General features: G+C 36.2%; 1 protein-coding gene across 1 annotated transcript; it reads left to right on the top strand.

The window, feature by feature from the left end:
* The first annotated feature begins 408 nt into the window (after positions 1–408).
* LOC149817160 (3-phosphoinositide-dependent protein kinase 2-like) lies at positions 409–23,055 on the top strand. The gene is made up of 11 exons (XM_089988022.1): positions 409–1,041; positions 11,686–11,866; positions 12,141–12,193; positions 12,282–12,383; positions 12,456–12,564; positions 12,646–12,724; positions 12,814–12,979; positions 21,392–21,526; positions 21,960–22,129; positions 22,230–22,452; positions 22,554–23,055. Exons 1-11 carry the CDS (start codon positions 874–876, stop codon positions 22,635–22,637), a joined length of 1,470 nt encoding a protein of 489 aa, XP_089844148.1. The 5' UTR covers positions 409–873; the 3' UTR covers positions 22,638–23,055.

Genomic DNA, 23,055 nt, shown 5'->3' with positions numbered 1-23,055 from the left:
CCCCCGCCCCGCCTCAAGATTTTATCCTCCACCCCCCGCCTCCATCCCCGTCGGGGATGGATTTTATCCTCCACCCTGCCTTCATCCCCGTTTCATGTCCTCCATCCCTGGTTCAAACGGGGATGAGGCGGGGCAGGGCAGGGATATTGCAGGGAAAAGTGGTCGGGGCGGGGATGGGGCGGGGAAAAGTGCATGTCCATCCCCGCCTCCACCCCTGGACGGGAATGGATTTTAACCTTCATCCCCGCCTCCATCCCTGTTTCATACCCTTCATCCCGGGTCCAAACGGGGCGAGGCGGGCCCCGCTTTCCCCCTGTCCACTGCCATCCCTAGGGATAACTAAAAACCGGTCTCCAACGTGTGGAGATGCTTTTGGCAAGCTGCGGTCAAAGGGCAAAGGGTGGTGCATGGGTGGCATGATAGCAGGGCATGTGAGCTATGATCCCATTCTCTCTCTCTAAACCAACGGGCAAGTAAAGGGGCAGGGGATGAGAGAGAGAGAGAGAGAGTTGGTTTGCCCATCTGCCCTAAGAGAGAGACCCGTTGGTTTGCCCAGCTGGCCTAAGAGAGAGAGAGAGAGAGAGATTCCTTCCTCTCACCCCTCTGGGGCTCATAAAAAGCACCACCAAACTCGAAACAGAAAAAGAGCAAAAACAAACGATGGCAGAGAAAGAAAACTCCACCAGAATCAACACCTCCTGCTTTTCAACGCTGCTTTTTCCAAAGGGTTCTTGAGAGAGAGAGAGAGATGTTTCCTCCTTTTCCCTTTTCCCCAAGAGAGCGAATGATGGGTGGTCGTCGTTAGAGACTGAGGAAGAGAGAGAGAGAGAGGAGGATCAGGGGAGACTGGGAGAGAGATGAGTGAGAAGGAAGATGGAGAGAGAATTCGAGCAGAAGGTCGGGTTGAACACGGGGAGCCGCGAGGCGATCTCTAATGGCGTCGCGAGATCGAGGAGCTTCGCGTTCAGGGCGCCCCAGGAGAACTTCACCATCGACGACTTCGAGTTGGGGAAGCTCTATGGGGTTGGCTCGTATTCTAAGGTAAAGAAGATGACCCATATTTTCATTTCCCTTCCTTTATTGATCCTTACCTTGTTTTTTACCTCAGAAAGTTAGGAAATTGGAATCTGTGATTCAAAAATCGGTTCTTTTGCTTGTTTTGATTTGGGTATTGGTGGGTATTGATTATTTTGGGATTCGAATTGTTGGTTTGCTGCATTTTTTGTTTCATCTTAGTCAAGATTCATTTGAGCTTTGCTGAGATAGCCAATATTTGATCAAGTTGGTGCCGTCTAGTTTATAGTTTTTCCTTCTTTCGACTCAAGAAGATGGGGGTGGTTCCATCATCTTCTTATAGGATACACGTTGTAATCCTTTTACTTCCAACACATTGATCCTGAGCATACATTGAGAAAATTGAATCTGTGAAAGTTATGTAAAGTAATTATTCAGGAGGTTGGCACAAGTGTAGAAATAGAAAGATATGGGATTTACTAGGGCCTTTCTTCAATGTGGCTGAGGCCTCAGGGGCGAACTTCTCAGACTAGATTGTGTAGAAATATTGGGAACACTGAGCTACTGAACTAGTTTTGTTCACATCTTAATATCAGAAACTTCTAATCCTGCATTTAACTAACTAATGCTTAAGGTTGGTTTCACTAGATGTCATCGCTTCTGGTATGGGAGGAAAGCGGATATAATTGTGAAAGTGATACACTTGTAGTTGTAGAACCTATCTTTATGATAGAAAGGGAGACTTTCCCACTGGATTAAGTTGGTCTTGACCATCCACTAGAATTTCCCTTTTGGGACCTTTTGGGCTATAGAGGTTCTGCTGAATGTAGGCCAGCATAATTTACGCCTGGTTGGGATGGATAGATCGTAAGTGATTGACTAGCTTTTCTGCTGCAGTTCCTCTCCTTCATTTTCTATTTTCTCCCGGTGGCTATGATTATCAGGCACTAGTTTTATCTTCAGCTCAGGCTGCAGCCATAATTTCATGCTAAAAAATGATGGCAGTTATTTATGCATATCTGTTTATCATCTTTTTGTGTATTTATCTATCTAATGGTTTGTGCTGTATAGAGGCTAGTGTGTGGAACTGTACTGTGTAACACGTGTGTAATGATTTTTGTATCATGTAGTTGACAGTCCTATATATGTATAGTATACTGTGTTACTAGCATTCTATAACTGTTAAATGTAAACATATATGATATAGATATATGTATATATATATATATGTTTACATATGCATTCCTGTACATTTTTTGTATATTTGCAGTTCAGGGGTATTTTGGTCTGTTCTCATGTACAGCAGAAACAAGTGTTTTTTATTTTCATTTTTCTGTTTTTTTATTCTTTTTAATGTAATAATTTCCAGCCTTCATGGGCTTTTTTGGGAATTAACAAAGAGTCGTTGGACCCTAACCAACTGCTAGCCGTTGGGTAGGTCCCAACAGCTCTCTATGAGCTCTCTCTTGTATATAATGGGGTCAACCCCCTCTCATTTTGTATCACTTCTCTAAGGGATTATTCTCCAGTAATATTCATTGTTTTTATGTGTGTTCTCAGCCCTTAGTGGCTTATTCTTGTGTTTTCATGTGTTGACCCATAAGCGGTCATATTCTCTAAGTGTTCTCTTGCCCATAAGAGGCACACCAAAGCATATACTTCATTTCATGACATGGTATCAGAGTCTATCGACTTCTTAGTGTTATTCAACTCTTTCTGAAGCGTATTTTGAGGTGACATGAAGATTGGCCCTTGCCTCAGGAAACATGCCTACCATCCTTCTTGAAGATTGTCCTTCTTATGAATACATAGAGACATTAGTGCTTCAAAAGGAGTTGAAAGTTTGCTCAAATATTTATTTTTCTTTCTCTTTCTTCTCTCTCGCTTTGTATTCTTTGGTTCTATAGCCGAAAAAGAAGCGGCAGTAGTTCTAATAAAATTTAAGCAAAATAACTATAATTTATAGGCTGCCATGCCATCAAAAGAATCATTATTGGTAAAGGATTGTAAGAGTATGTTGATGGTTCTGCAATAGAACCACAACTCACTCTCACAAAATTCATTAAAGAAAAGGAGGAAACCATTAAAGAGGAGGTTCTTAAAGGAGAAAAAGGAAAAGGCTCTTGTAGGCTATAAGAAAGCCTTGAAGGAATGGGAAATTGCCTATGACAAGGTACTTTCTTTATTTATGTGAAGTATGAATGAAGATACATGTAAAACTATTTTGGAGTTTGAAAGAGCCAATGAAGCATGACTCTTCATTAAACAAGCATATACTCAATGCAATATTGCATTTCGATGGGAGCTTCAAGTTGTAGACAAGGTGACAATAGTATCAAGGAGTACTTTGGCTCATTAAAGAAGTTGTTGGATCAAATGGCTAAGTTAGAGCTCGTTTGAGAAACTCCCAATGATGCTCAAACTAGAAAGAAGCAAATAAACAGTGAGCAATTCTTTCAATTTATGAGAGTGTTGCGACCCGAGTTTGAACAAATGAGAAGCAACATCATACATAGAAGACAAGATAAGCTTTCTCTTATTCAAGAGGTTTTAGCTAAGTATGCATCGAAGAAACTATATTAGGGTCTCAAAAGAAGATAAGGACAATGTGTTGGTGTTAAAATATATATATATATATATGTATTTCTTCAAATACACCATAATACTCGATAAGGGTATTATGGTTATTTCACACAATACCCGATAGGGGTACTTGTTTTCTTCTTTTTTTATTTTCTGTATTTATTTTATTTTTTTATTTTCTTTCTTTTAAGCCACTTAAGGGGCCCCACTATAGAGTCGTTGGGGGCTCCCAATGACTCTATTGGGAGCCCCCAAGTGGTCCCTTGAGTGTATAAATAGGGGTACTCACTCTTGTGTTCTTTTAAGCTTTTGTGAGCTCCTCTTTAATAAAAAGAATATTTATTTTATGTGTGTAGCTTTGTTATAAGGCCTTTCGTATTATTCTTTAGTTGATTTCTTCTTTGTGTTAAGTCCATTGTTGGACATTGTGAATGCATTTGCATTCTTGATTTTTCCACATTACATGGTATCAAAGCCATCCGATTCTTCCAAGGTGAAATCTTGTCTCTCTCTCCACTTCTTTTATATATTCTCTTATTGAAGCAATGGAGACCAAGATCGACCTATCATTCAAGCTCAACAACAACAACTACGCCTTCATCCCAAAACAATTGGGGTCGGCGATATGAACCAACAAAGAAAATCATTCTGGGTCTTCCACATGAATCCTTCTCCTCCAATCATTTCTATCCAATGCCATGTCCTCCGTGAGGTTCAAAGCATTCATATCCTTTCCTATCATCTCCATCCAAGTCTTCCTAGGCCTACCCCGACCTCTTTTAACTAATATATTTTCACATTTCTCCATCCTTCTAACTGGAGCATCGTTAGGCCTTCGCCGAATATGTCCAAACCATCGTAAACGATTCTCTCTCATCTTATTTTCAATGGGTGCAACGCCTACCTTCTTACATGATATGGCATCCGCAATGGAAAATAATCTCAAAGGAAATAAGTTTTGGGGTTATGTAATGGGGATCGTTTCGGAACCTCAACTTAAGCTCACAAAGATGGAAGGAGGTCAAGAAAAAGCTCTTTGAGGGAGATGCTCGTCTCAAAGAAATAGAAGACCATCAACGTAAAGTGGAAGATTGGGAGAGCAACAATGCAAAAATCCTAGCATGGTTTATGAATAATGTTGAACTTAAGGTATGTGCAATTATTGCAAAATTTCGCTGAGCCAATGAAGCTTGTTTTTTTATGAAGGGTATGTATACCCAAAAATATCTTGCAAGAGCGTATTTTTTGCAAGAGAAAGTTAGAACTACAAAACAAAGGGATATGAGTATCCAAGATTACTATAGTGCTCTAAATCCTTTGTGGGATGAATTGACTCTTTTAGAGCCTAAATGGGTGGCTATGGAGGATGTTGAGCTTAGACAAAAACAAATGGAACAAGATAGATTGTTTCAATTTTTATTTGGGCTTCGTCCCAAATTCGAACAAGTGAGATCCTCACTCCTTCATAGATCCACTCTTCCTCCATTAGAGAATGGCATTGCCGAAATTACTCAAGAAGAAACTCTGCATGGCATGAGTAAAAGCATGGATGAAGTTCTTGTCGTATCTAAACTTGACAATCATGTTAAAATATACAAGCCGCCTTATTTTGGAAAACAAGGGAATTGTGGAAGGAAGATGATTATATGTCATCATTGTTATGAGCCGAGACATATCAAACCCGCTTGCCCAAAATTAAATGGGACTTTCAAGCCTAAGGTGGCTTTCGTTGAGGAATCCTCCACTAAAAAAGATGAAGGAAAAAACGGGGATCTCAAGGACACTCTTGGTCAAATATCCATGGCTCTCCAACAAATCTTAAAGGTTATTTTCTTCACCTCCGGTGCCGCCATTGCCTCTTCGTCACCTCCTGGTACGTATTCTTGGATTTTAGATTCTGAAGTTTCTTTTCACATGACTCCCCATGAAAATACTTTAACCAACGTATGCACCAATTCAAAAATATCTTGTGTCTCTACGGTCAATCGAACTTTTTCTCAAAATAAATGGCATTGAACTCTAGATCCTAAAAAATTTCAAAACTTTTTTGTTCCAAAAGTAAGAATAGTTCCTAAACTAAATCTCAATCATTTTTCCATTTTCTAAATTGTCGACCATGTATGTGAAATATCTTTCTCATCTCAAGGGTGCTTTGTGCAGGATCTCTAGTCCGGGAAGCGGATTGGGCAAGGTCATAGAAAGGGAGATCTTTAGTATATGCATCACTTGACACTCCCTACAAACTCTTTTTGTGCTTATTCCAAGATAAAAGTATCGAAACTTGGCATAAAAGACTTGGACATCCAAGTTATTCTAAAATGTATCTTTTTTCTTTTGAAAACAAGTTTTGTAAAGAAAAATATATTAATTGCAAAGATTGCATTTTTGGAAAAATGAAGTCTATTCCATTTCCTACAAGAACCTTTATTTCAACTAGACCTTTTGAATTGATGCATTCTGATGTGTGGGGACCATCTCCGGTTCTATCTAAAGGTGGTTATTCATATTATGTGACCTTTATTGATGATTATACTAGATATGTATGAATTTATTTTCTTAACCTTAAATCGGAAGTCTTTACCTTTTTTAAAGAATTTTGTGAAAAAATTCAAAATCAATTTCAAAGTCACATATCTATTCTTAGATCCGACTCCGGAGGAGAATACCTATCAAATGAATTTCAAACATATTTAAAACAACATGGCATTTGTCATCAAAGAACATGTCCAAGAACTCCACAACAAAACGGTTTAACGGAAAGAAAATATAGGCATATCTTAGAAACCACTAGATTATTACGTATTTCTAAAAATTTTCCTAAAAATTTTTTGGCTGAAGTCGTGTTAACCTTCACTTAATCAATCGAATATCGCCCTCAAAATTAAATAATATCTCTCCTTATGAAAAACTTTTTAAAATTACACCTGATTTCAATCGTCTTTGTATTTTTTGATGTAAATGCTTTGTTATTTTACATAAAAGAGATAAATTATCACCAAAGGCAATTAAATGTGTATTTTTGGGATATGGTGAAAATCAAAAGTGCTATAGATGTTTTTATTATAAAAACAATAAGTTATATGTCTCAAAAGATGTGACTTTTTTAGAAGATGAGAACGGATTTGAAATATTAGACAAACAAAATGAAATTGAATATATGTTTTTAAATGATCTTTTAGAAGATACAAATGATGAATCTTTAAGTCATTCAGAAATATTAGGAAACACACATAAAAGTGAAGACACATAACATTGAAATATCACCAACTAATGGTGAGAATCTACATGTCTACACCCGGCGTAAGCAAGAGAAACCTATTAGTTCTTTAGAAAAATTCTTGTGGCTTAATGAACCTCTAGAAGAAACTTTCCTTAGGCGCTCCTCTAGAAAATCAATTTCACCTAATAGGTTTGTTTCATATGAATCTCTCTCACCTAATTATAGAGCTTGTCTAATAGCCTTACATTCATACTATGAGTCTTCTCATTATAATCAAGCAAAAAATATATCGCATTGGATTGAAGCAATGAGGGTAGAACTAGATGCCTTAAAGAAGGCTAAAACTTGGGAATTAGTTCAACTTCCTCCAAATAAAAAAGCTATTGGATGTCGTTGGGTTTACAAAGTTAAGACAAAAAGTGATGGTTCCTTAGAACGATATAAAGCAAGATTAGTGGCTAAGGGATACTCACAAGAATACGACATTGACTATGAGGAGACTTTTGCTCTTGTTACTCGAATGACTAGTGTCTGAACCCTAATTCATGTAGCATCATCTAAGAAATGACATATATTTCAATTAGATGTTAAAAATGTTTTTCTTAATGGTCAATTAAATGAAAAAGTATATATGGACCCTCCGTCAGGAATTACTCTTGAACAAGGTCAAACCCTTAAATTATTAAAAGCTTTATATGGTCTTAAACAAGCCCCTAAGGCTTCGTATGATAGATTTAGTGCTATCACAATCAAGTTGAGATTTCGTTCTTGTTATACTGACACTGCTCTCTTTGTTAAAAGTGCAGGTAATAGTATTGTTATTCTTGTGCTTTATGTTGATAATATGATCATCACAGGCAACGATGAAAGTGGTATTATTGATGTTAAAAATATGTTAAAAGATAACTTTGATATGTCTGATTTAGGTTTTCTCAGATATTTTTTTGGCATTGAAGTTGCATACTCTCTTCGAGGGTATATATTATCACAGATGAAGCTTGTTGCAGATATATGTTCCAAATTTGGAATTTCAGATGACAAAAAGGTAGAGACTCCAGAGGTTATCAACGCTAAACTACGTTGGAGGATGGGGTTCTACTGGATGATCCTACACCCTACAGACAACTCATTGGATCTCTCACCTATCTGACCATCACCAGGCCAGACATCGCTCACATTGTTCACTCTGCCAGCCAATTCCAGCATGCTCCTACAACTTTGCATATGAGTGTCATGCTTTGGATTATTCGCTACATCAAAAACACTCTAACTAAAGGGTTATTTCTATCCTCACTCTCTTCATTGAATTTGTTTGCCCATACTGATACTGACTGGGGAGGAAACCCAAATGATAGAATCTCAACTACTAGTTTTTGTGTCTTTTTAGGAGATTCGCTCATTGCTTGGAGATGCAAGAAACAACAGAAAGTCTCCTTATCATCTATTGAGGCTGAGTACCGGGCTATGGAAACTACTACAATGGAACTTGTGTGGCTTCAAAGTCTTCTTCAAGATATGGGAGTTGAAATTTTCGATGCCTCGAAGCTTTGTTGTGACAACAAAAGTGTCATCTATATTGCCAGCAATGACACCTTCCATGTGCGGACCAAACATATAGAAATGGACTGTCACTATGTTCGTGACGAGTATCTCTGTGGGGCAGTTACACTGCCATACGTCACATCCGAATATCAGCTCGCAAACTTTTTTACTAAAGCACTTCCTGCTCCTCGCTTCTTGTTTCTCCTTGGCAAACTTTTGGTCATCTCCCCGTAAAGTTTGAGGGGGTGTTAAAATATATGTATCAATACATATATATATATATATGTATTTTTTCAAATACACCATATTACTTAATAGGGGTACTTATTTTTCTTCTTTTTTTTATTTTCTGTATTTTTTTTTTATTTTTTTATTTTTAAAATTTAAATTTTTTTTAAGCCACTTAAGGGGCCCCACCATAGAGTCGTTGGGGCCCCCAACGGTCACAATTGTGACCGTTGGGGGCTCCCAACGACTCTATTGGGAGCCCCCAAGTGGTCCCTTGAGTGTATAAATAGGGGTACTCCCTCTTGTGTTCTTTTAAGCTTTTGTGAGCTCCTCTTTAATAAAAAGAGTATTTATTTTATGTGTGTAGCCTTGTTATAAGGCCTTTCGTATTATTTCTTAGTTGATTTCTTCTTTGTGCCTTTGTACTAAGTCCATTGTTGAACATTGTGAATGCATTTGCATTCTTGATTCTTCTGCATACTTCATTACAGTTGGCTGTTTCAAAACTGGGTGTCAACACTTATACGTACAAACCCCCACACTTTTATAAGAACAATAACTATGGGAAGAATCATTTGTATTAAGGAAAAGGAGATGGAAGGAAAAGAAGAGGTATTTTTTGCCATAATTGTGGGGAACCGGGACATATTAAATCATTTTGTTCAGAATTCAAGAACAAAGATTAAAAGAAAGTTGTTTTGGTTGGTACTTCACAAGTTGACCAAGATTCTTCAAGTAAATCAATTTCGAACATGTTTCTTTCTCAACTCGTGGAGGCTTTGCAACCTCTACTCAATGGACAATCTGTGACCGGTGCCGCTGTCTCCTCTTCCTCTCTTTCAGGTATGACTTCTTGGCTTTTAGACTCGATTCATGCCAATAACTCCATCTAAATGGGCATAGATGTTCGATGTGATCAATCTATGTGCATGATTCTCAAGGAAAGGGAAGAACATAAGGCTGCTTTAGTGAAGTTGCATGGTTGGGAATTGTACTATATAAACATCTTGCTCATCAACTAAATCTATGTGGGAAGAGGTTAAAGTGTCAAGAACAGTGCTACTTGGCAAATAAATCTTCTGAAGGAATGAGCTCTGACTGGTGGTGTTGATTTTGGAGGGTGGCCACAGGATGGTGATGATTGTCACCTTCCATTATTTTGGCATCTGCAGTGAAACTGCATGTTGCTCCTAGAATCTTAGAAATATGGAGCCTAGACTTCAATACCTTAATCCGCATTGCTCCCACACTTCTATTCCCATGCCAGGATCTAGTGATTCACTTTGTAGGTGCAAGTTATGGAGCTAAGAGCTTGTTAAATTTAGGCAAAGATCAGGGTTACTGGAAGATTGCAAGCACTATCTGTCATTGTAAAGCACTATTTTGAAAGGGAAGTGCAGAGGAATCATTCTTCCTATACTATGGGAAGCACATTTTCCAAGTGTGAAACATCCTTCCCATTAGAATTGTAAACGTGAGACCTATTTGGAACAAAAAAAAAGGTTCTAACTTTATTTTTTTTAAATGAAATGGGTGTCCTTATTCAAGTTTGATTAGTCTGTAAAATCTTAATGTTAGAAGACTTCATGGCTCAGCTATGTCACATGGGTGCGGGTGCGGGGGTGCGGCACTTTCAAAAAACTTGGGTGCGGGGGCGCGGCAAAAATATAAAAAATTATATATATATATATATATATATATATATATATATATATATATATATATATATAAAGTCCAAAAGTTGGACATAAATGACCCTGGGTGCGTTGACCGCACCCAGGGTCAGGTTGACCACACCGGGTGCCGCACCCGCATCGCGTCGACGCGGGTGCGGCACCTAGTTGGCCAAGTCCCTGTGACATAGTGGCTCAGCCTATAGAAATGGAGAGGGGAAATTTATTGGTCCTTAATCTTCAAATTAGGCTCAGTAAAGGTAACATTACTTTTGGTTGGATGAAAGGTGTGGTGGCCACCTTATTTGTGATGCATCACTTTGTTTTGAGTCTTGTTTCTGGAGATTTCCACTTTGACTATTGAATATCTGCAAAGAAATTTTTCAAAGGTGAACTGATACAGGAGGTGCATGAGTGGAACAATTGATGCTTGTCTTTTCTTTTTTCTGTTCAGTGTCTGCTTGGAAATCATGGATGTGGATGTGTGATGGTTCTTGCTTCATTCGTTTTATACCTTAGCATGTCTCAATCTGTTGAAAAATAAGAAGTGTAAGCATGTTTGGCATTGGTGGTTGGTCATAGATTGGGAACACGTTTGGAAACAAACAAATGACTGTATTATTTTACTCATATGAAGAAATAATCATCATTAGTACAAGAATTTGGAAGGAAAGAGAAGGAAAACAAATATAAAAGAAACAGAAAAATAGGAAATGCAAACTTAAAATATAAAAAAAGTTTTTTCTCAAACATATTGTGATATTATCACGATAGTTTTAATTCTGGCGATATTTTGAAAATATTGCGAGATATTACCTTTAATATTGGCTATCTTGAAATGGATGATATTAAAGTGATATTTTCAAAATATCTTCGATATTGGTGACACTGGTTTGCAGAAATCTAGTAACCATTTGTGTGTGTGTGTGTGCGCGTGCACGCTTACGTGTGTACATGCACCTGCTTGTGTATGAAGTCTCTTCATCTTTGTTTGGTAGACAAGGGATTGTGACAACATAGTTGACTAGTCAATTTCATTTTCTTCAAGTCTGGATCATAACTTAACAAGGTTTTATTTATTGGAAAAAAAAACAAGGTTATTTATATGCACAACATTATGTATGTACCTATATGTCCTTTCAGTTGAAAAGATAACTTTTGACATTAAAGTTCAAGTCAGTTTTGTAGTCAGAGTTTCTTATTTACCCCAAAATTAAAAAGTTTTTTATTCTATATTTGAAAATTGACTTTAAGGCCTTATTAATCCGTTGCAAAATCTCTAAAGCAAGGCAAGCATATCACTTACTGTTGCTCTCCCCAGTATATAAGGTGCTTATCATCGACAAATTTTTTTATGAACAATTTCTTATATGCTGCCTATGTTTTTCGTTATAAGCTAGCCTGATGAATGTTTCATCTCATTAGGTGGTCAAGGCAAAGAAGAAAGACACAGGGAATATGTATGCTTTGAAGATCATGGACAAAAAATTCATCACTAAAGAAAATAAAATCTCATATGTGAAGATGGAACGTATTGTTCTTGATCAGTTGGATCATCCTGGCATCATACGGCTGTTTTTCACATTCCAAGATACATATTCTTTATGTATGTACCCCCAACTTTACTTTATGTCATTTTTTCCCCCTGTTTTTGCCTCATTCTTCACATCATGGGTTATCTATTACATGGGTATGTAGAAACTCAGTATCTCAACAGAAGTTATTTTATTTCCCACAGCATGCAAGCAAGGAAAGCCTCTTCTTGCTACATTATCTACTTTTACTTTTCATGTTATAGTTTTCATTCATGTAAACATTATAGCATATTTAACTTGATATCTTGGTTCGTCAGTGCTTTATTCTCTTCAATGATACTGCAGATATGGCGCTTGAATCTTGTGATGGAGGTGAACTTTTCGACCAAATAACCAGAGTAGGTTTTCTACCCTCAAAAGAAGGTGATAGATAATGTTGTGTAGCAGTCATACTTAAGGATTGTTCCCCTTTTCTTTGGAGGTCAGAAAGGTCGTCTGTCTGAAGATGAGGCTCGATATTATGCAGCAGAAGTTATTGATGCTCTGGAGTACCTACATGGCATGGGGTTAATTCATCGAGACATTAAGGTATGTGTCATGAGATTGACATCTTACACTTCTAGTATTAAGACGACTACTAATCATTTTTTCTACTGCCAGCCAGAAAACTTGCTGCTTACTGCAGATGGTCATATAAAAATAGCTGATTTTGGTAGTGTTAAGCCTATGAATAATTGCCAGATTACAGTCCTTCCAACAACTTCTGGGAGTAAGGCTTTTCACTTGGCCATTAGAAAATTAAGTAAAGTATTGCATATTGCATTTTTTATTTAGTTATTGCTTTTTGCAGATGAAAAGGCTTGCAGTTTTGTGGGAACAGCTGCGTACGTGCCCCCAGAAGTCCTCAATTCTTCTCCTGCATCTTTTGGGTAGACACAAAGTGTTATCATTTTTATATATAAAGAAGTTCAAGTCCTATATCTTGCTTCCGCTAATCTGTTCATGTATTTTGGAGCAGAAACGATCTCTGGGCACTTGGTTGCACCTTATATCAGATGCTTTCAGGAGCTTCTCCCTTTAAAGATGCAAGTGAATGGCTTATTTTTCAGAGGATAATAGCAAGGGACCTCAAGTTTCCAGATTACTTCTCATCGGATGCAAGAGACCTTATTGATAAGTTATTGGTGAGATTAGTGGCTATCTCAATTCCATTTTGATTCAATTTGTATGAATGACTTGTAGTTTCAACATTTGATATCTTAATTAAGTTTCAAAGTTTCTCTCGTTCTTCAGTATCTCAAGTGACTGAGTAAATATTTAGTCACCACATCTCTCTGGTTGTGTTTGTGTGCTAGTTGTAGCATATTAACTTTAACCCTTTTCTTTTTGTATTCTTGGTCTATTGTATGGATGCAGACATGGCACATGCTATGGACTTATATTTGGTACCACGGAGAATGTCAGAGTGGCGCAAAACCCAAGATACAAAAAGAAGTAAAAAATTATACTAAATCCTATTAGACAAATGAAATCCAAATGCCATAGCACGATGCATTTGGATATAAACATCACATAGGCAAAAGTAGGAATCAAGAGTAAAAATTATATAATTTTATTAATAAAAAATATATACAAAAATATATATAATCCAAGGTTGTAAGTATCGTATCGTTACCTGTATTGGTCAGACCCAAAGTAACACCGTATCATATCTATCATAAATTTTTAATAAAAAATTCCAAAAAATCAAGAAAAAACAGAAAAAATATCAAAAAATCTAAAAAAATTATATCACATGAAACAATGATGAATTGTACAAAATACAACCATAAAATCACATATGAAGCATTTATGTCTCTATGAGCCGCATATGACATCGTCAAACATCAACTAATATAGAATCATAGATAATATTGCATGCATATCTCACAAGAACAATGCAAAATATTAAATATCTTGCAATTGAGAACATGTCATAACACACATACTTTCATATTTTATAAACAAAAATATTATGACAATAGTTGCACTCGGTTTTCAATCGGTTTTCACTCATTACTTGAGTGCCCCATTGCTATGCCAGATCATCTTATGTCATCTTTGTTGGAGGAGTGTGGAGCTTGATTTCTATCTTGATATCAATCTTTAATTTTCGTGGATCCAACTTCACGGTAAGTTGGCGCAGGTTGTAAGGGGACAATGGCCCCCGAGGCAAAAAAAATTTGAGAGTAGCTTTGTAATTTTACTCATAATAAAGATTTTTCTGCCTTAACCCATTTTCTTAAGTGAAAAAATGGTGAAAATGTACTTTTTTTACCTTAACCCACTTATTTAGTTGAAAAAACGGTGGAAATGCACTTTTAATGGCCTCTAGACAAATGGAGAAGTCGGCCTTCAAAAGGTATTTAAGACCCAAAATGAAAAAAAGTAATTGTTGAAGGTGTATCATACGAGACAACACAATACAGGGGTGTATCGTACGATACACCCAATACGGGACACACATATGTATTGTATTGCAAAACCCAAAAGTAATCTTCAATCATCATTAGAATTCCAAGCACTTTAATCTTCAAATCCCCATAGTGCTTTGGCTTAATCCACAACTTTCCTTAGTTCCTGCAATGAGGAAGCAACACAAAGTAGCAACTACAGTAAAGGGATTATAACAAAATAGATTATATATATATATATGGAGAGAGGATGGTCAAGCACACCAAAAACACTAGAAAATATAACAATCATTTAAATAACCATGAGAAAAATTATTTAGAAATATATCAAAGACATTTTTTATAACCATTGAGACAAGAGTTAATAACAATCATTTAAATCATGAAATTAAAGAAAAAGACACTGGAAAATTCAATTCAATTTTTTTTTAAATAATTAAGAGATACGATAATCCATTAAACAATAACTAGAAATATTAAGATGATTTTGAAACCATTTCTCAAAATATCCAATAAATTGAACATCCATATTTGCAAAATCAACATATCTCAAAAGGTAAACACAAAATACTAAACTACCAAAGACCCAAAAATATAATCACCTATCAATATAGACTATCTAGAGGCAAACATGCTCAAACAATATATCAATGACTTAGAATAGACATTTCATACAAAGGTATAAATCATCAATAATTTTAAACAATTATATCAAATTGCCAATAAGCAAATATCATATGTATAAGATCAATACTTCAATATTTCAAAGAAATGCAAAAGCTCAAAAGAATTACAACAATAACAATACATTTAATATATCTCAACCTATGCAACCAAGGCATTTTATCATGCTAATGGAGTCTTCAAAAAATAACCATTTCCCATAAAGATACAAAAGGGCAGCGAAAAATATTAGGAAAGCCATACATACAATAAAATTTTAGCATCACAAGAAGAGACATGATATTTATAAATATCAACAATAGTTTGGTCACCACAATCTATCATCTTGTTGACCTCCAACTTAACGCAACCTCAAAATCCGAGTGTATCAGCACATAGGACAAGAGCTCAAAAACAAATGTCAGCAATAACCATACCATGACCTTGCATAAAAAAATACTGGCTATCTAAATTGACAATAAACACCAACTACAACTACAAGAGGTGCACACACCTCACCTTACAAATGGTTGTAAAACTGTAAACAATACCATCAGTTACAACGGGTGCACATAACTCACCACACACGTGATTGTAAACTGATAAAAAAATATCCTTGCTCAAAGAAAAATCATTCAAATATGAGGGGAAAGTGGAAAACACGAGAGGTATAAGAGAGCTTGTAATGAAAACAAACTAATGTCATCAAGAAGATAAGAAAGATTATTTAAAATAATATTCAAATCAAGGCACGAATAATAAATTTTGCAATATTAATACATAGAAACCATATGGCCATAAGCAAATAATAGTTTAGCTACAAAGTCCAAATAAGCAAATGAGTGCTACAACTCACTCATAGAATCAGAGATCAAACATTCGTCAGTTAGAGCCAAAACAAGCACTAATACTACACTCATAAACCGGCAATCTAAACTGACAAAATACCAAGGTGCATACAACTCACCCCAACAAACTCACCTCAAAAGGCCAAAAGAAATGATGCATCATAGAAAACATTGTGATGGGTGTGGAGAACTTTGAATGAATACGGTGCAAATCACTTAAATTCTAATGCGAGCTTAGTTGTCAAAAGTGGTGCCTATGTGCTGCCTAGTTGGTAACATACGCTTATGGGTCTAGGCGGTAAGGCCTTGTTTTCTGCCTAGGGCGTGGAGACATGATTGCCATTATCCTTTTGTTCTATTTTTTCTTTTTGTTTCTTTTTCTTCTTCTTTCCTTTTTCCTTTTTACCTTCTTTTTTTTCTTTTTATCTTATCGTTTTCTTCCTCCTCCTCCTTTTGCCCCTCCACCTTCTTCACTTTTTCCACCTCTTCCTCTCCTTTGCCTTTTTCTTCATTTTCCCTCTCTTTTTCCTTTTTTCCTTCTTTTTTCTCTTTTGATTTTTTTCTTCTTTCATCTTTTTCCCTTTTTTTTTTTTGTCCTTTACTTTCATTTTTCCTTCTGTTTTATTTTGTTCTTTACATGTATGCCCTTGTTTTTCTCTCACACACGTGTTTTTTATCACGTGTTGGGGGGTGTTGTGTATCTGTTATATATATATGTTCAATGCTATGCAATTTTATGATATTTTACATTAAATTACACGCCTATGCGTAATTTATAATTATAATCATATTTTTGTTACTAAATTTAACTATTTATTGTAATGGTTATGCTTTTCTTGATTTTTTGTTTTCTTGGTCCCCACCTAGGCCGATTTGTTCTTTTTTGGGACGTTCGCCTAGGCTTCGATTGGCGCTTTTGACAACTAAACATGAGAGACCATAAACAAGACATACAAACCTTATGCAAGCAAAGGCAACAAGATGGATATAGACAAGAGAGGAGTACTCACAATACCACTAGGCCAAAAACACACCAATGACAAGGAAGAATGTGCATGGGCAATACATGTAAGCCATTAGAGGAAAATATAATAATTCAAGAGCATACACAAGTACAACCATCCAAGTCTAAAGTTGTTTTATTAATCAAGGATGCTCACAAAAGAAAGATCATAAATAATCCATACAGTATAAATTTGCATACGCAATGAAATAATCTTTAAGAGCGCAATAGCTTAAGGCCACTAAGGCAAAAACATAAACCACACAAAAGCTATGAAAAGTCATTAATGGCACAAAAATACGCATAAAGAGAGACTTGCATGAATACTCCATCATCATAAAAAACATACACAAATGGGTGCATGTGTACAACACATAAATATGTAAGTGATATGCCTATAGAACAATCACATGTAGGATTCATCAAGAGAATGCAGCCATATACATAAGAAAAAGATGAATTTCTAAGAACTTCCAAGAGTTCTAACACAAGAAATGCATGCATAAGAGCAAGTTAGATAATGAAGAACACATAATTCATAATGCATGAAAGAACTTTACTTTGATGAACATCCTTGGTATTACTATGTACCTAACTTATGGTCATAATGACACAAAGCATGAAAAACATACAAATATAATATTTTAAAATTCACAAAAGACCACATCCTATGAAGTAACATATCCATATATAGCAACTTGTAAGGAATCACAAGGAGCCAACAAGTTTTACATAAGATTCACAAATTTTTGAAGACAATATACTCAAAGGTCATGCTTTGACACATACGTTCACAAGGTTACTAACACTCACAAAGGTTCATAAAAAGCTTCAAATAAGGTACTAAAATACCCAAAACAATAATAAATACACATTTCTCATACAAAAGCCACTAAAAGAGAGTTCAAATACGATACTCATAAGGGTACACATATAAACAGCACATGACACTATTATACACCATTAAAGATATTTTGTATAATATATACAAAATAATTGATAAAATAATATATCAATGCCAATAACTGAGCAAGAACATCCATAAAATATTATTCCAATAGACGAATACTCCAATGACTTCAAAGAACATGATTTAAAGAAAACTTTTAAAAATAGTTTGAAAACACAGCCAATTTTAACACATTTTTCAAAGATCCATAAAAATTTTCATGCCCAATGCATGATACAAGAAATAACCACAATACTATAAAAGGATTTGAAAAAATACCATAAATACATCTTAAAGGATAGATCAAAAATAGGATACATAGCAAAACATGAGAACCTTAAGTCTATTCCATATATCGATCAAATCTTCTTCACAAAGCATGAACTCAAACAAGATACCAAGAACAAATTTATTGGCTCTGATACCATGTCACGAAGTGGCACAAAACCCAAGATACAAAAAAAGTAAAAAATTATACTAAATCCTATTAGACAAATGAAATCCAAATGTCATAGCACGATGCATTTGGATATAACATCACATAGACAAAAGTAGGAATCAAGAGTAAAAAAATAAATAATTTTATTTATAAAAAATATACAAGAATACATTTAATCCTTACTATAAACACACATCTAAACTATCCATCACTCTCTCACTTTTCACTTGCGCACACATTTATATATACAAGAAGGGGAGGGACTAGTCTAATGGCTAGTTGGACCTCCTTCAACTAGCCGTTAGGCACAGTCCTAATGGCAAAGAAAAAAAGATGAGTCATTTAAATAATGATTAAAAAATACAAATGAGAAATTCATATTCTACCCTTATTAAATCTACCTACACTATTAACGACAAAAAAATAGGTATACCAAAAGCATATCTTAAGTACAAAAGAATAGGAATACAAAAAAGAAATACCTAAAAAGTATACCTAGGTATACTTAGGTATATACAACAAGTAGAATATTACATTCATCTTAACAAGAGGGTACCAGGCTTTCTAGTAACCCCATTGGTTTTCAAATTTCTCAATGAATATTTGGTGGATCTGACCAAACAGATGTGTTCTCCATAAAGTTATAAACATACATTGAGTTAAGAGATTTTGATGTGTAAATAGGTATTTAAAGAAACCCAAAATAGATTGCCCTGTTGCCTATATTGCAACAAAACTCCAGGACCAAAAAAGAATCAGTTTTTACATGAATACAGTTATAGATCCAAAGCATGTCTCTTACTAAACTTACCATGGAAAACACATCTATGATTGACTAAGGGGTCGTTTGTTTCACCCAATTTACACATGAAAATGGGGGTTTACATATGAAACCCTCCATTTTCGTATGCAGGTGAAACAAATGTGCCCTCATTTTCATATGCAGGTGAAACAAATGTGCCAACTCCATTTTCCTGTGGGGCCCACAGTCATCATTAGGTTCTTTTCACGTTGACCATGCGTTTACTATGTAAATCCATACACACCACTTCCCCATGAATGGGTTTACGTTTGCATTTTTTCACACATGGGATGGTCTTCCCATCATGGGATGTCTTTCCCATGGAGTCTTTTCTTATTGGTGGGAATGCAACAAACGACCCCCAAATAATCCTGCAACTTACCATGGCTTTAATATGAACATTTTGTGGAACATATTTCCTATAGAGTAATAAAGAAAGCCATAATATGAATAGCTGATTGAAAGGAATCAGGTGAAATGCTCAAGAAAAACTGTAGAACAATATTACTGCACACATGGTGGTTATACTGTTGATGTGGTTAACAGCAGTAAGATCAACCTCAACTAAAAAGTCTTGTGGTATTGATGTAGAAAGAGCAGTGCTTGAATCATCTTCATAATCTGCCAATATTTATTTACGCAAAGCAAGATCATATCTGTGGTGCATGAGGGCAGCTGTACTAATTAACAATCCCTTGAACAAGATATGTGATTGCATATGCAAAGCAGCAAAGAGTGTATATGTTAGTGGTGACTGTTAATACATGTACCAAGCCTAGGATACAACAACAACTACGCCTTCATCCCAAAATAATTGGGGTCGGCGATATAAACCAAAAAAGAAAATCATTCTGGGTCTTCCACATGAATCCTTCTCTCTCCTCCAATCATTTCTATTCAATGCCATGTCCTCGGTGAGGTTCAAAGCATTCATATCCTTTCCTATCATCTCCATCCAAATCTTCCTAGGCCTACCCCAACCTCTTTTAACTAATATATTTTTCCATTTCTCCATCCTTCTAACTGGAGCATCGTTAGGCCTTCGCCGAATATGTCCAAACCACCGTAAACAATTCTCTCTCATCTTATTTTCAATGGGTGCAACACCTACCTTCTTACGTATATCCTTGTTCCGAATCTTATCTTTTATTGTATTTCCACACATCCATCTAAGCATATGCATCTCAGCTACACTCATTTTTTGAATATGATGTCTCTTGGCAGCCCAACATTCCGTACCATATAGTAAAGCGGGCCTAATAGTCGTCCTATAAAACTTTCTCTTCAAGCGCAATGGCATTCTACGATCGCACAACACTCCAGTTACCAAGCCTAGGATAGATGTGCATTATGTTGTTTGTAAGCTCGACTTTGAACACTCTTTGAACCTTGACGAGCCAAGCTCAAACATCCAAACCTCAGGTCAGCTTGTCTTTTTTGCGGTCAGTGACAAAAAAAAATTAATTATTTCTGATTATGATATAGTTGCTTAATTTGAATTTTATATTTAGCTAGGTAATTTTTTGGAAAAAGTGTGACATTGTTTTCTAGGTTTTTCCTGGTAATCTACCTGTGTCAAATTTATTTTCTTAAACAGCTGTCAATTTGCCTTGCTTCTTTTATGGATTGCTCTGTTGGGCTTAACAGTCACTGTTGTGTCATAGGGAGCTTCTTGTGGATTGCAGAGGGAGAGGAAACCTCTTGTACTGGTCAATGTATTCAATTATCAATGCACCTTCTCCATCTTTTGTGGTGTTATGTAACCCAAAATCCTACTGTGTTTTTTCTTTAACCCGCTAAGAAAGTGGGAAAATGGGTTTTAGACAATCAATCAGCTGCACACCCTTTGCATTCATTTGTTGAGAAAATTTTCCATTTTTTCTTTAGTTTTCTTTTATCTTTTGTGGGTTGAAAAGCATCTTGACAGCCTCTCACTTTTAGCTAGTCTGATGCAACTGCTGCTGATATTTGTAAATTTTAGTTGCTCTTTCCATGGGATCCTCTGATAGTGGGTAGCTCTCAGTTTAGTTTACTTAATAATTTTGAGAATTACAGGGATTTTAATTGAAAATTAGGTAATGAACAAAAGTATAGATGCAGGTAAATGATTCAGATTCAGGGTGGGGCTTTTGCAAATTTTGGCTGTTCCAGATCCGACCGGATCCAACTCAATGTATTTTCTGATCTGAAATCTGAACCGTTTGCATCCCTAGGTACTAGATTTAGGTTGCAACGTAACATATTGCTTGGTGATGAGGGGGTGGGTTACTTCTTTCAGTACTATGTCGTATACATGAGCATGTTGAAGCTGCTTCTTTTATATCATAATTTGGCTTTCCTGCCCTTCTGATTCTCAACGGCTACATCTTAAATGTATATTAACATCTATGTGGTTATTCATCTTTGAAAACTGGATGCTCATGTTGTTGTTTTGCTCAGGATACAGATCCCTCCAAAAGGCCAGGTGCTGGACCTGATGGATATGCAGTTCTCAAGATACATCCTTTCTTTAAGGGAGTTGACTGGGGAAATATTAGGAGAACATCTGCTCCAGAGCTGGCTCCAGAGTTGCGAGTATATTTTTTCTTTTCTTTATTGTTTATATGTTTAAATTTCCCTACTATAGAAATTGTAAGTCGATGCAAGTTTTTGTAAGAAATAACTTGATTTGGGAATTAAGACTCTTGTTAGTTGATTAAAGCTGAGCAGCACAAGCCCAAGCAGGCCCATATGGAGTAATCTATGCATCTAACTTGACATAGCTAGGAGCTTGTTTGAATTGTGAACTGATAGCCAGTCCCTGGCCGATTTGACAATTTTGTATGGTGACTTTACTCATGTGGCCCAACTGCCCAAGTCATGAGTTCCTTCATACTGCTTTAGTCAGCTTAAAGAATGTGATCTAATTTAAGGATGTTGTCAATGTTTGCACTTGTGAAGTTCTGTCCACATGCTGTTTTCACAAAGAATGTCCAGTTCAAGCATCTTATACTGATATGGGTTTCAGGTTAGTGAAACAAATGAAGTTCAAGATTCTGAGTGTGGGTCTTCACATGTTGGAGATGGCTCTTCTCAAGGCTGTGTAGCTCATGATGGCAACAGTGGTACCCCATCATCTTCCAAGGCAGCTCCAAACATGGCAAGACTTGCGTCAATTGATTCTTTTGATTCTAAATGGTTTGTCTTTTTAAATTTTTACTTGTATGCTGTGTTTTTGCATTTTTAGACCACGAACTGAATTTGGGACTGTTCCCTCACGACCTTATTTCATCAACAGGCAACAATTCTTGGATCCAGGGGAATCTGTGATTATGATCTCCATGGTGAAGAAAGTACAGAAACTGACCAACAAGAAGGTGCAACTAATCCTCACTGATAAACCCAAGCTGATATATGTTGACCCTTCAAAGCTGATGGTGAAGGGAAATCTCATCTGGTCAAATGATCCCAAAGATCTCAGCATCCAAGTTGCAAACTCGTCACATTTCAAGATCTGCACTGTATGTTTTGCCATTAATGGTCCTACCTCCTGACTTTAATTCCATCTCATAATTGAAATTTAGCTTTTCACTTGTTGACTCATCTGCTTTTCTCTCTTCAGCCAAAAAAGTTGGTCTCTTTTGAAGATGCAAAGCAGCGAGCATGGCAGTGGAAGAAGGCTATTGAGACCCTTCAGAACCGTTGATGCTTTTCGTTTCAGGATTACTTCCATTCTTTCTTTTAGGCATCTCTTTTTGTTCTTCCTTTTTCCCACACGAATGATGTGAAAACGTGGCATGCTTCCAATTGCACTTCTACTAGAGAAGAAAATATTTTTTCCTGGTGTTTTTCGATGTATTACACCATACTTTTACTTCCAGCCATGAAATGAATGTAAAGAAGAACTCTTATTCCTTTCTGTATAAACATTTTAGAGAGTCCTAGTAAGCCTTTGAGCTGAGGTCGAGTCATGTTCACTATATTGTACTAAGAATCATTGTAATTTTAGTAATTGGATGCTATGTTGACCTGATGGGTGGATTCTTTGTTGCCATCCATCATTGTGAATGACTAACATGCACTTTAAGGTAGGGAATGATCTCTTTGTTGAGTTTTTTTTCGTG

Source organism: Nuphar pumila, chromosome 14 (genome assembly GCF_984573655.1).
Source record: "Nuphar pumila chromosome 14, dmNupPumi1.hap1.1, whole genome shotgun sequence".
Lineage (NCBI taxonomy): Eukaryota > Viridiplantae > Streptophyta > Magnoliopsida > Nymphaeales > Nymphaeaceae > Nuphar > Nuphar pumila.
The sequence above is the reverse complement of the archived record's forward strand: the minus strand, read 5'-3'. Positions and strand labels throughout refer to the sequence as shown.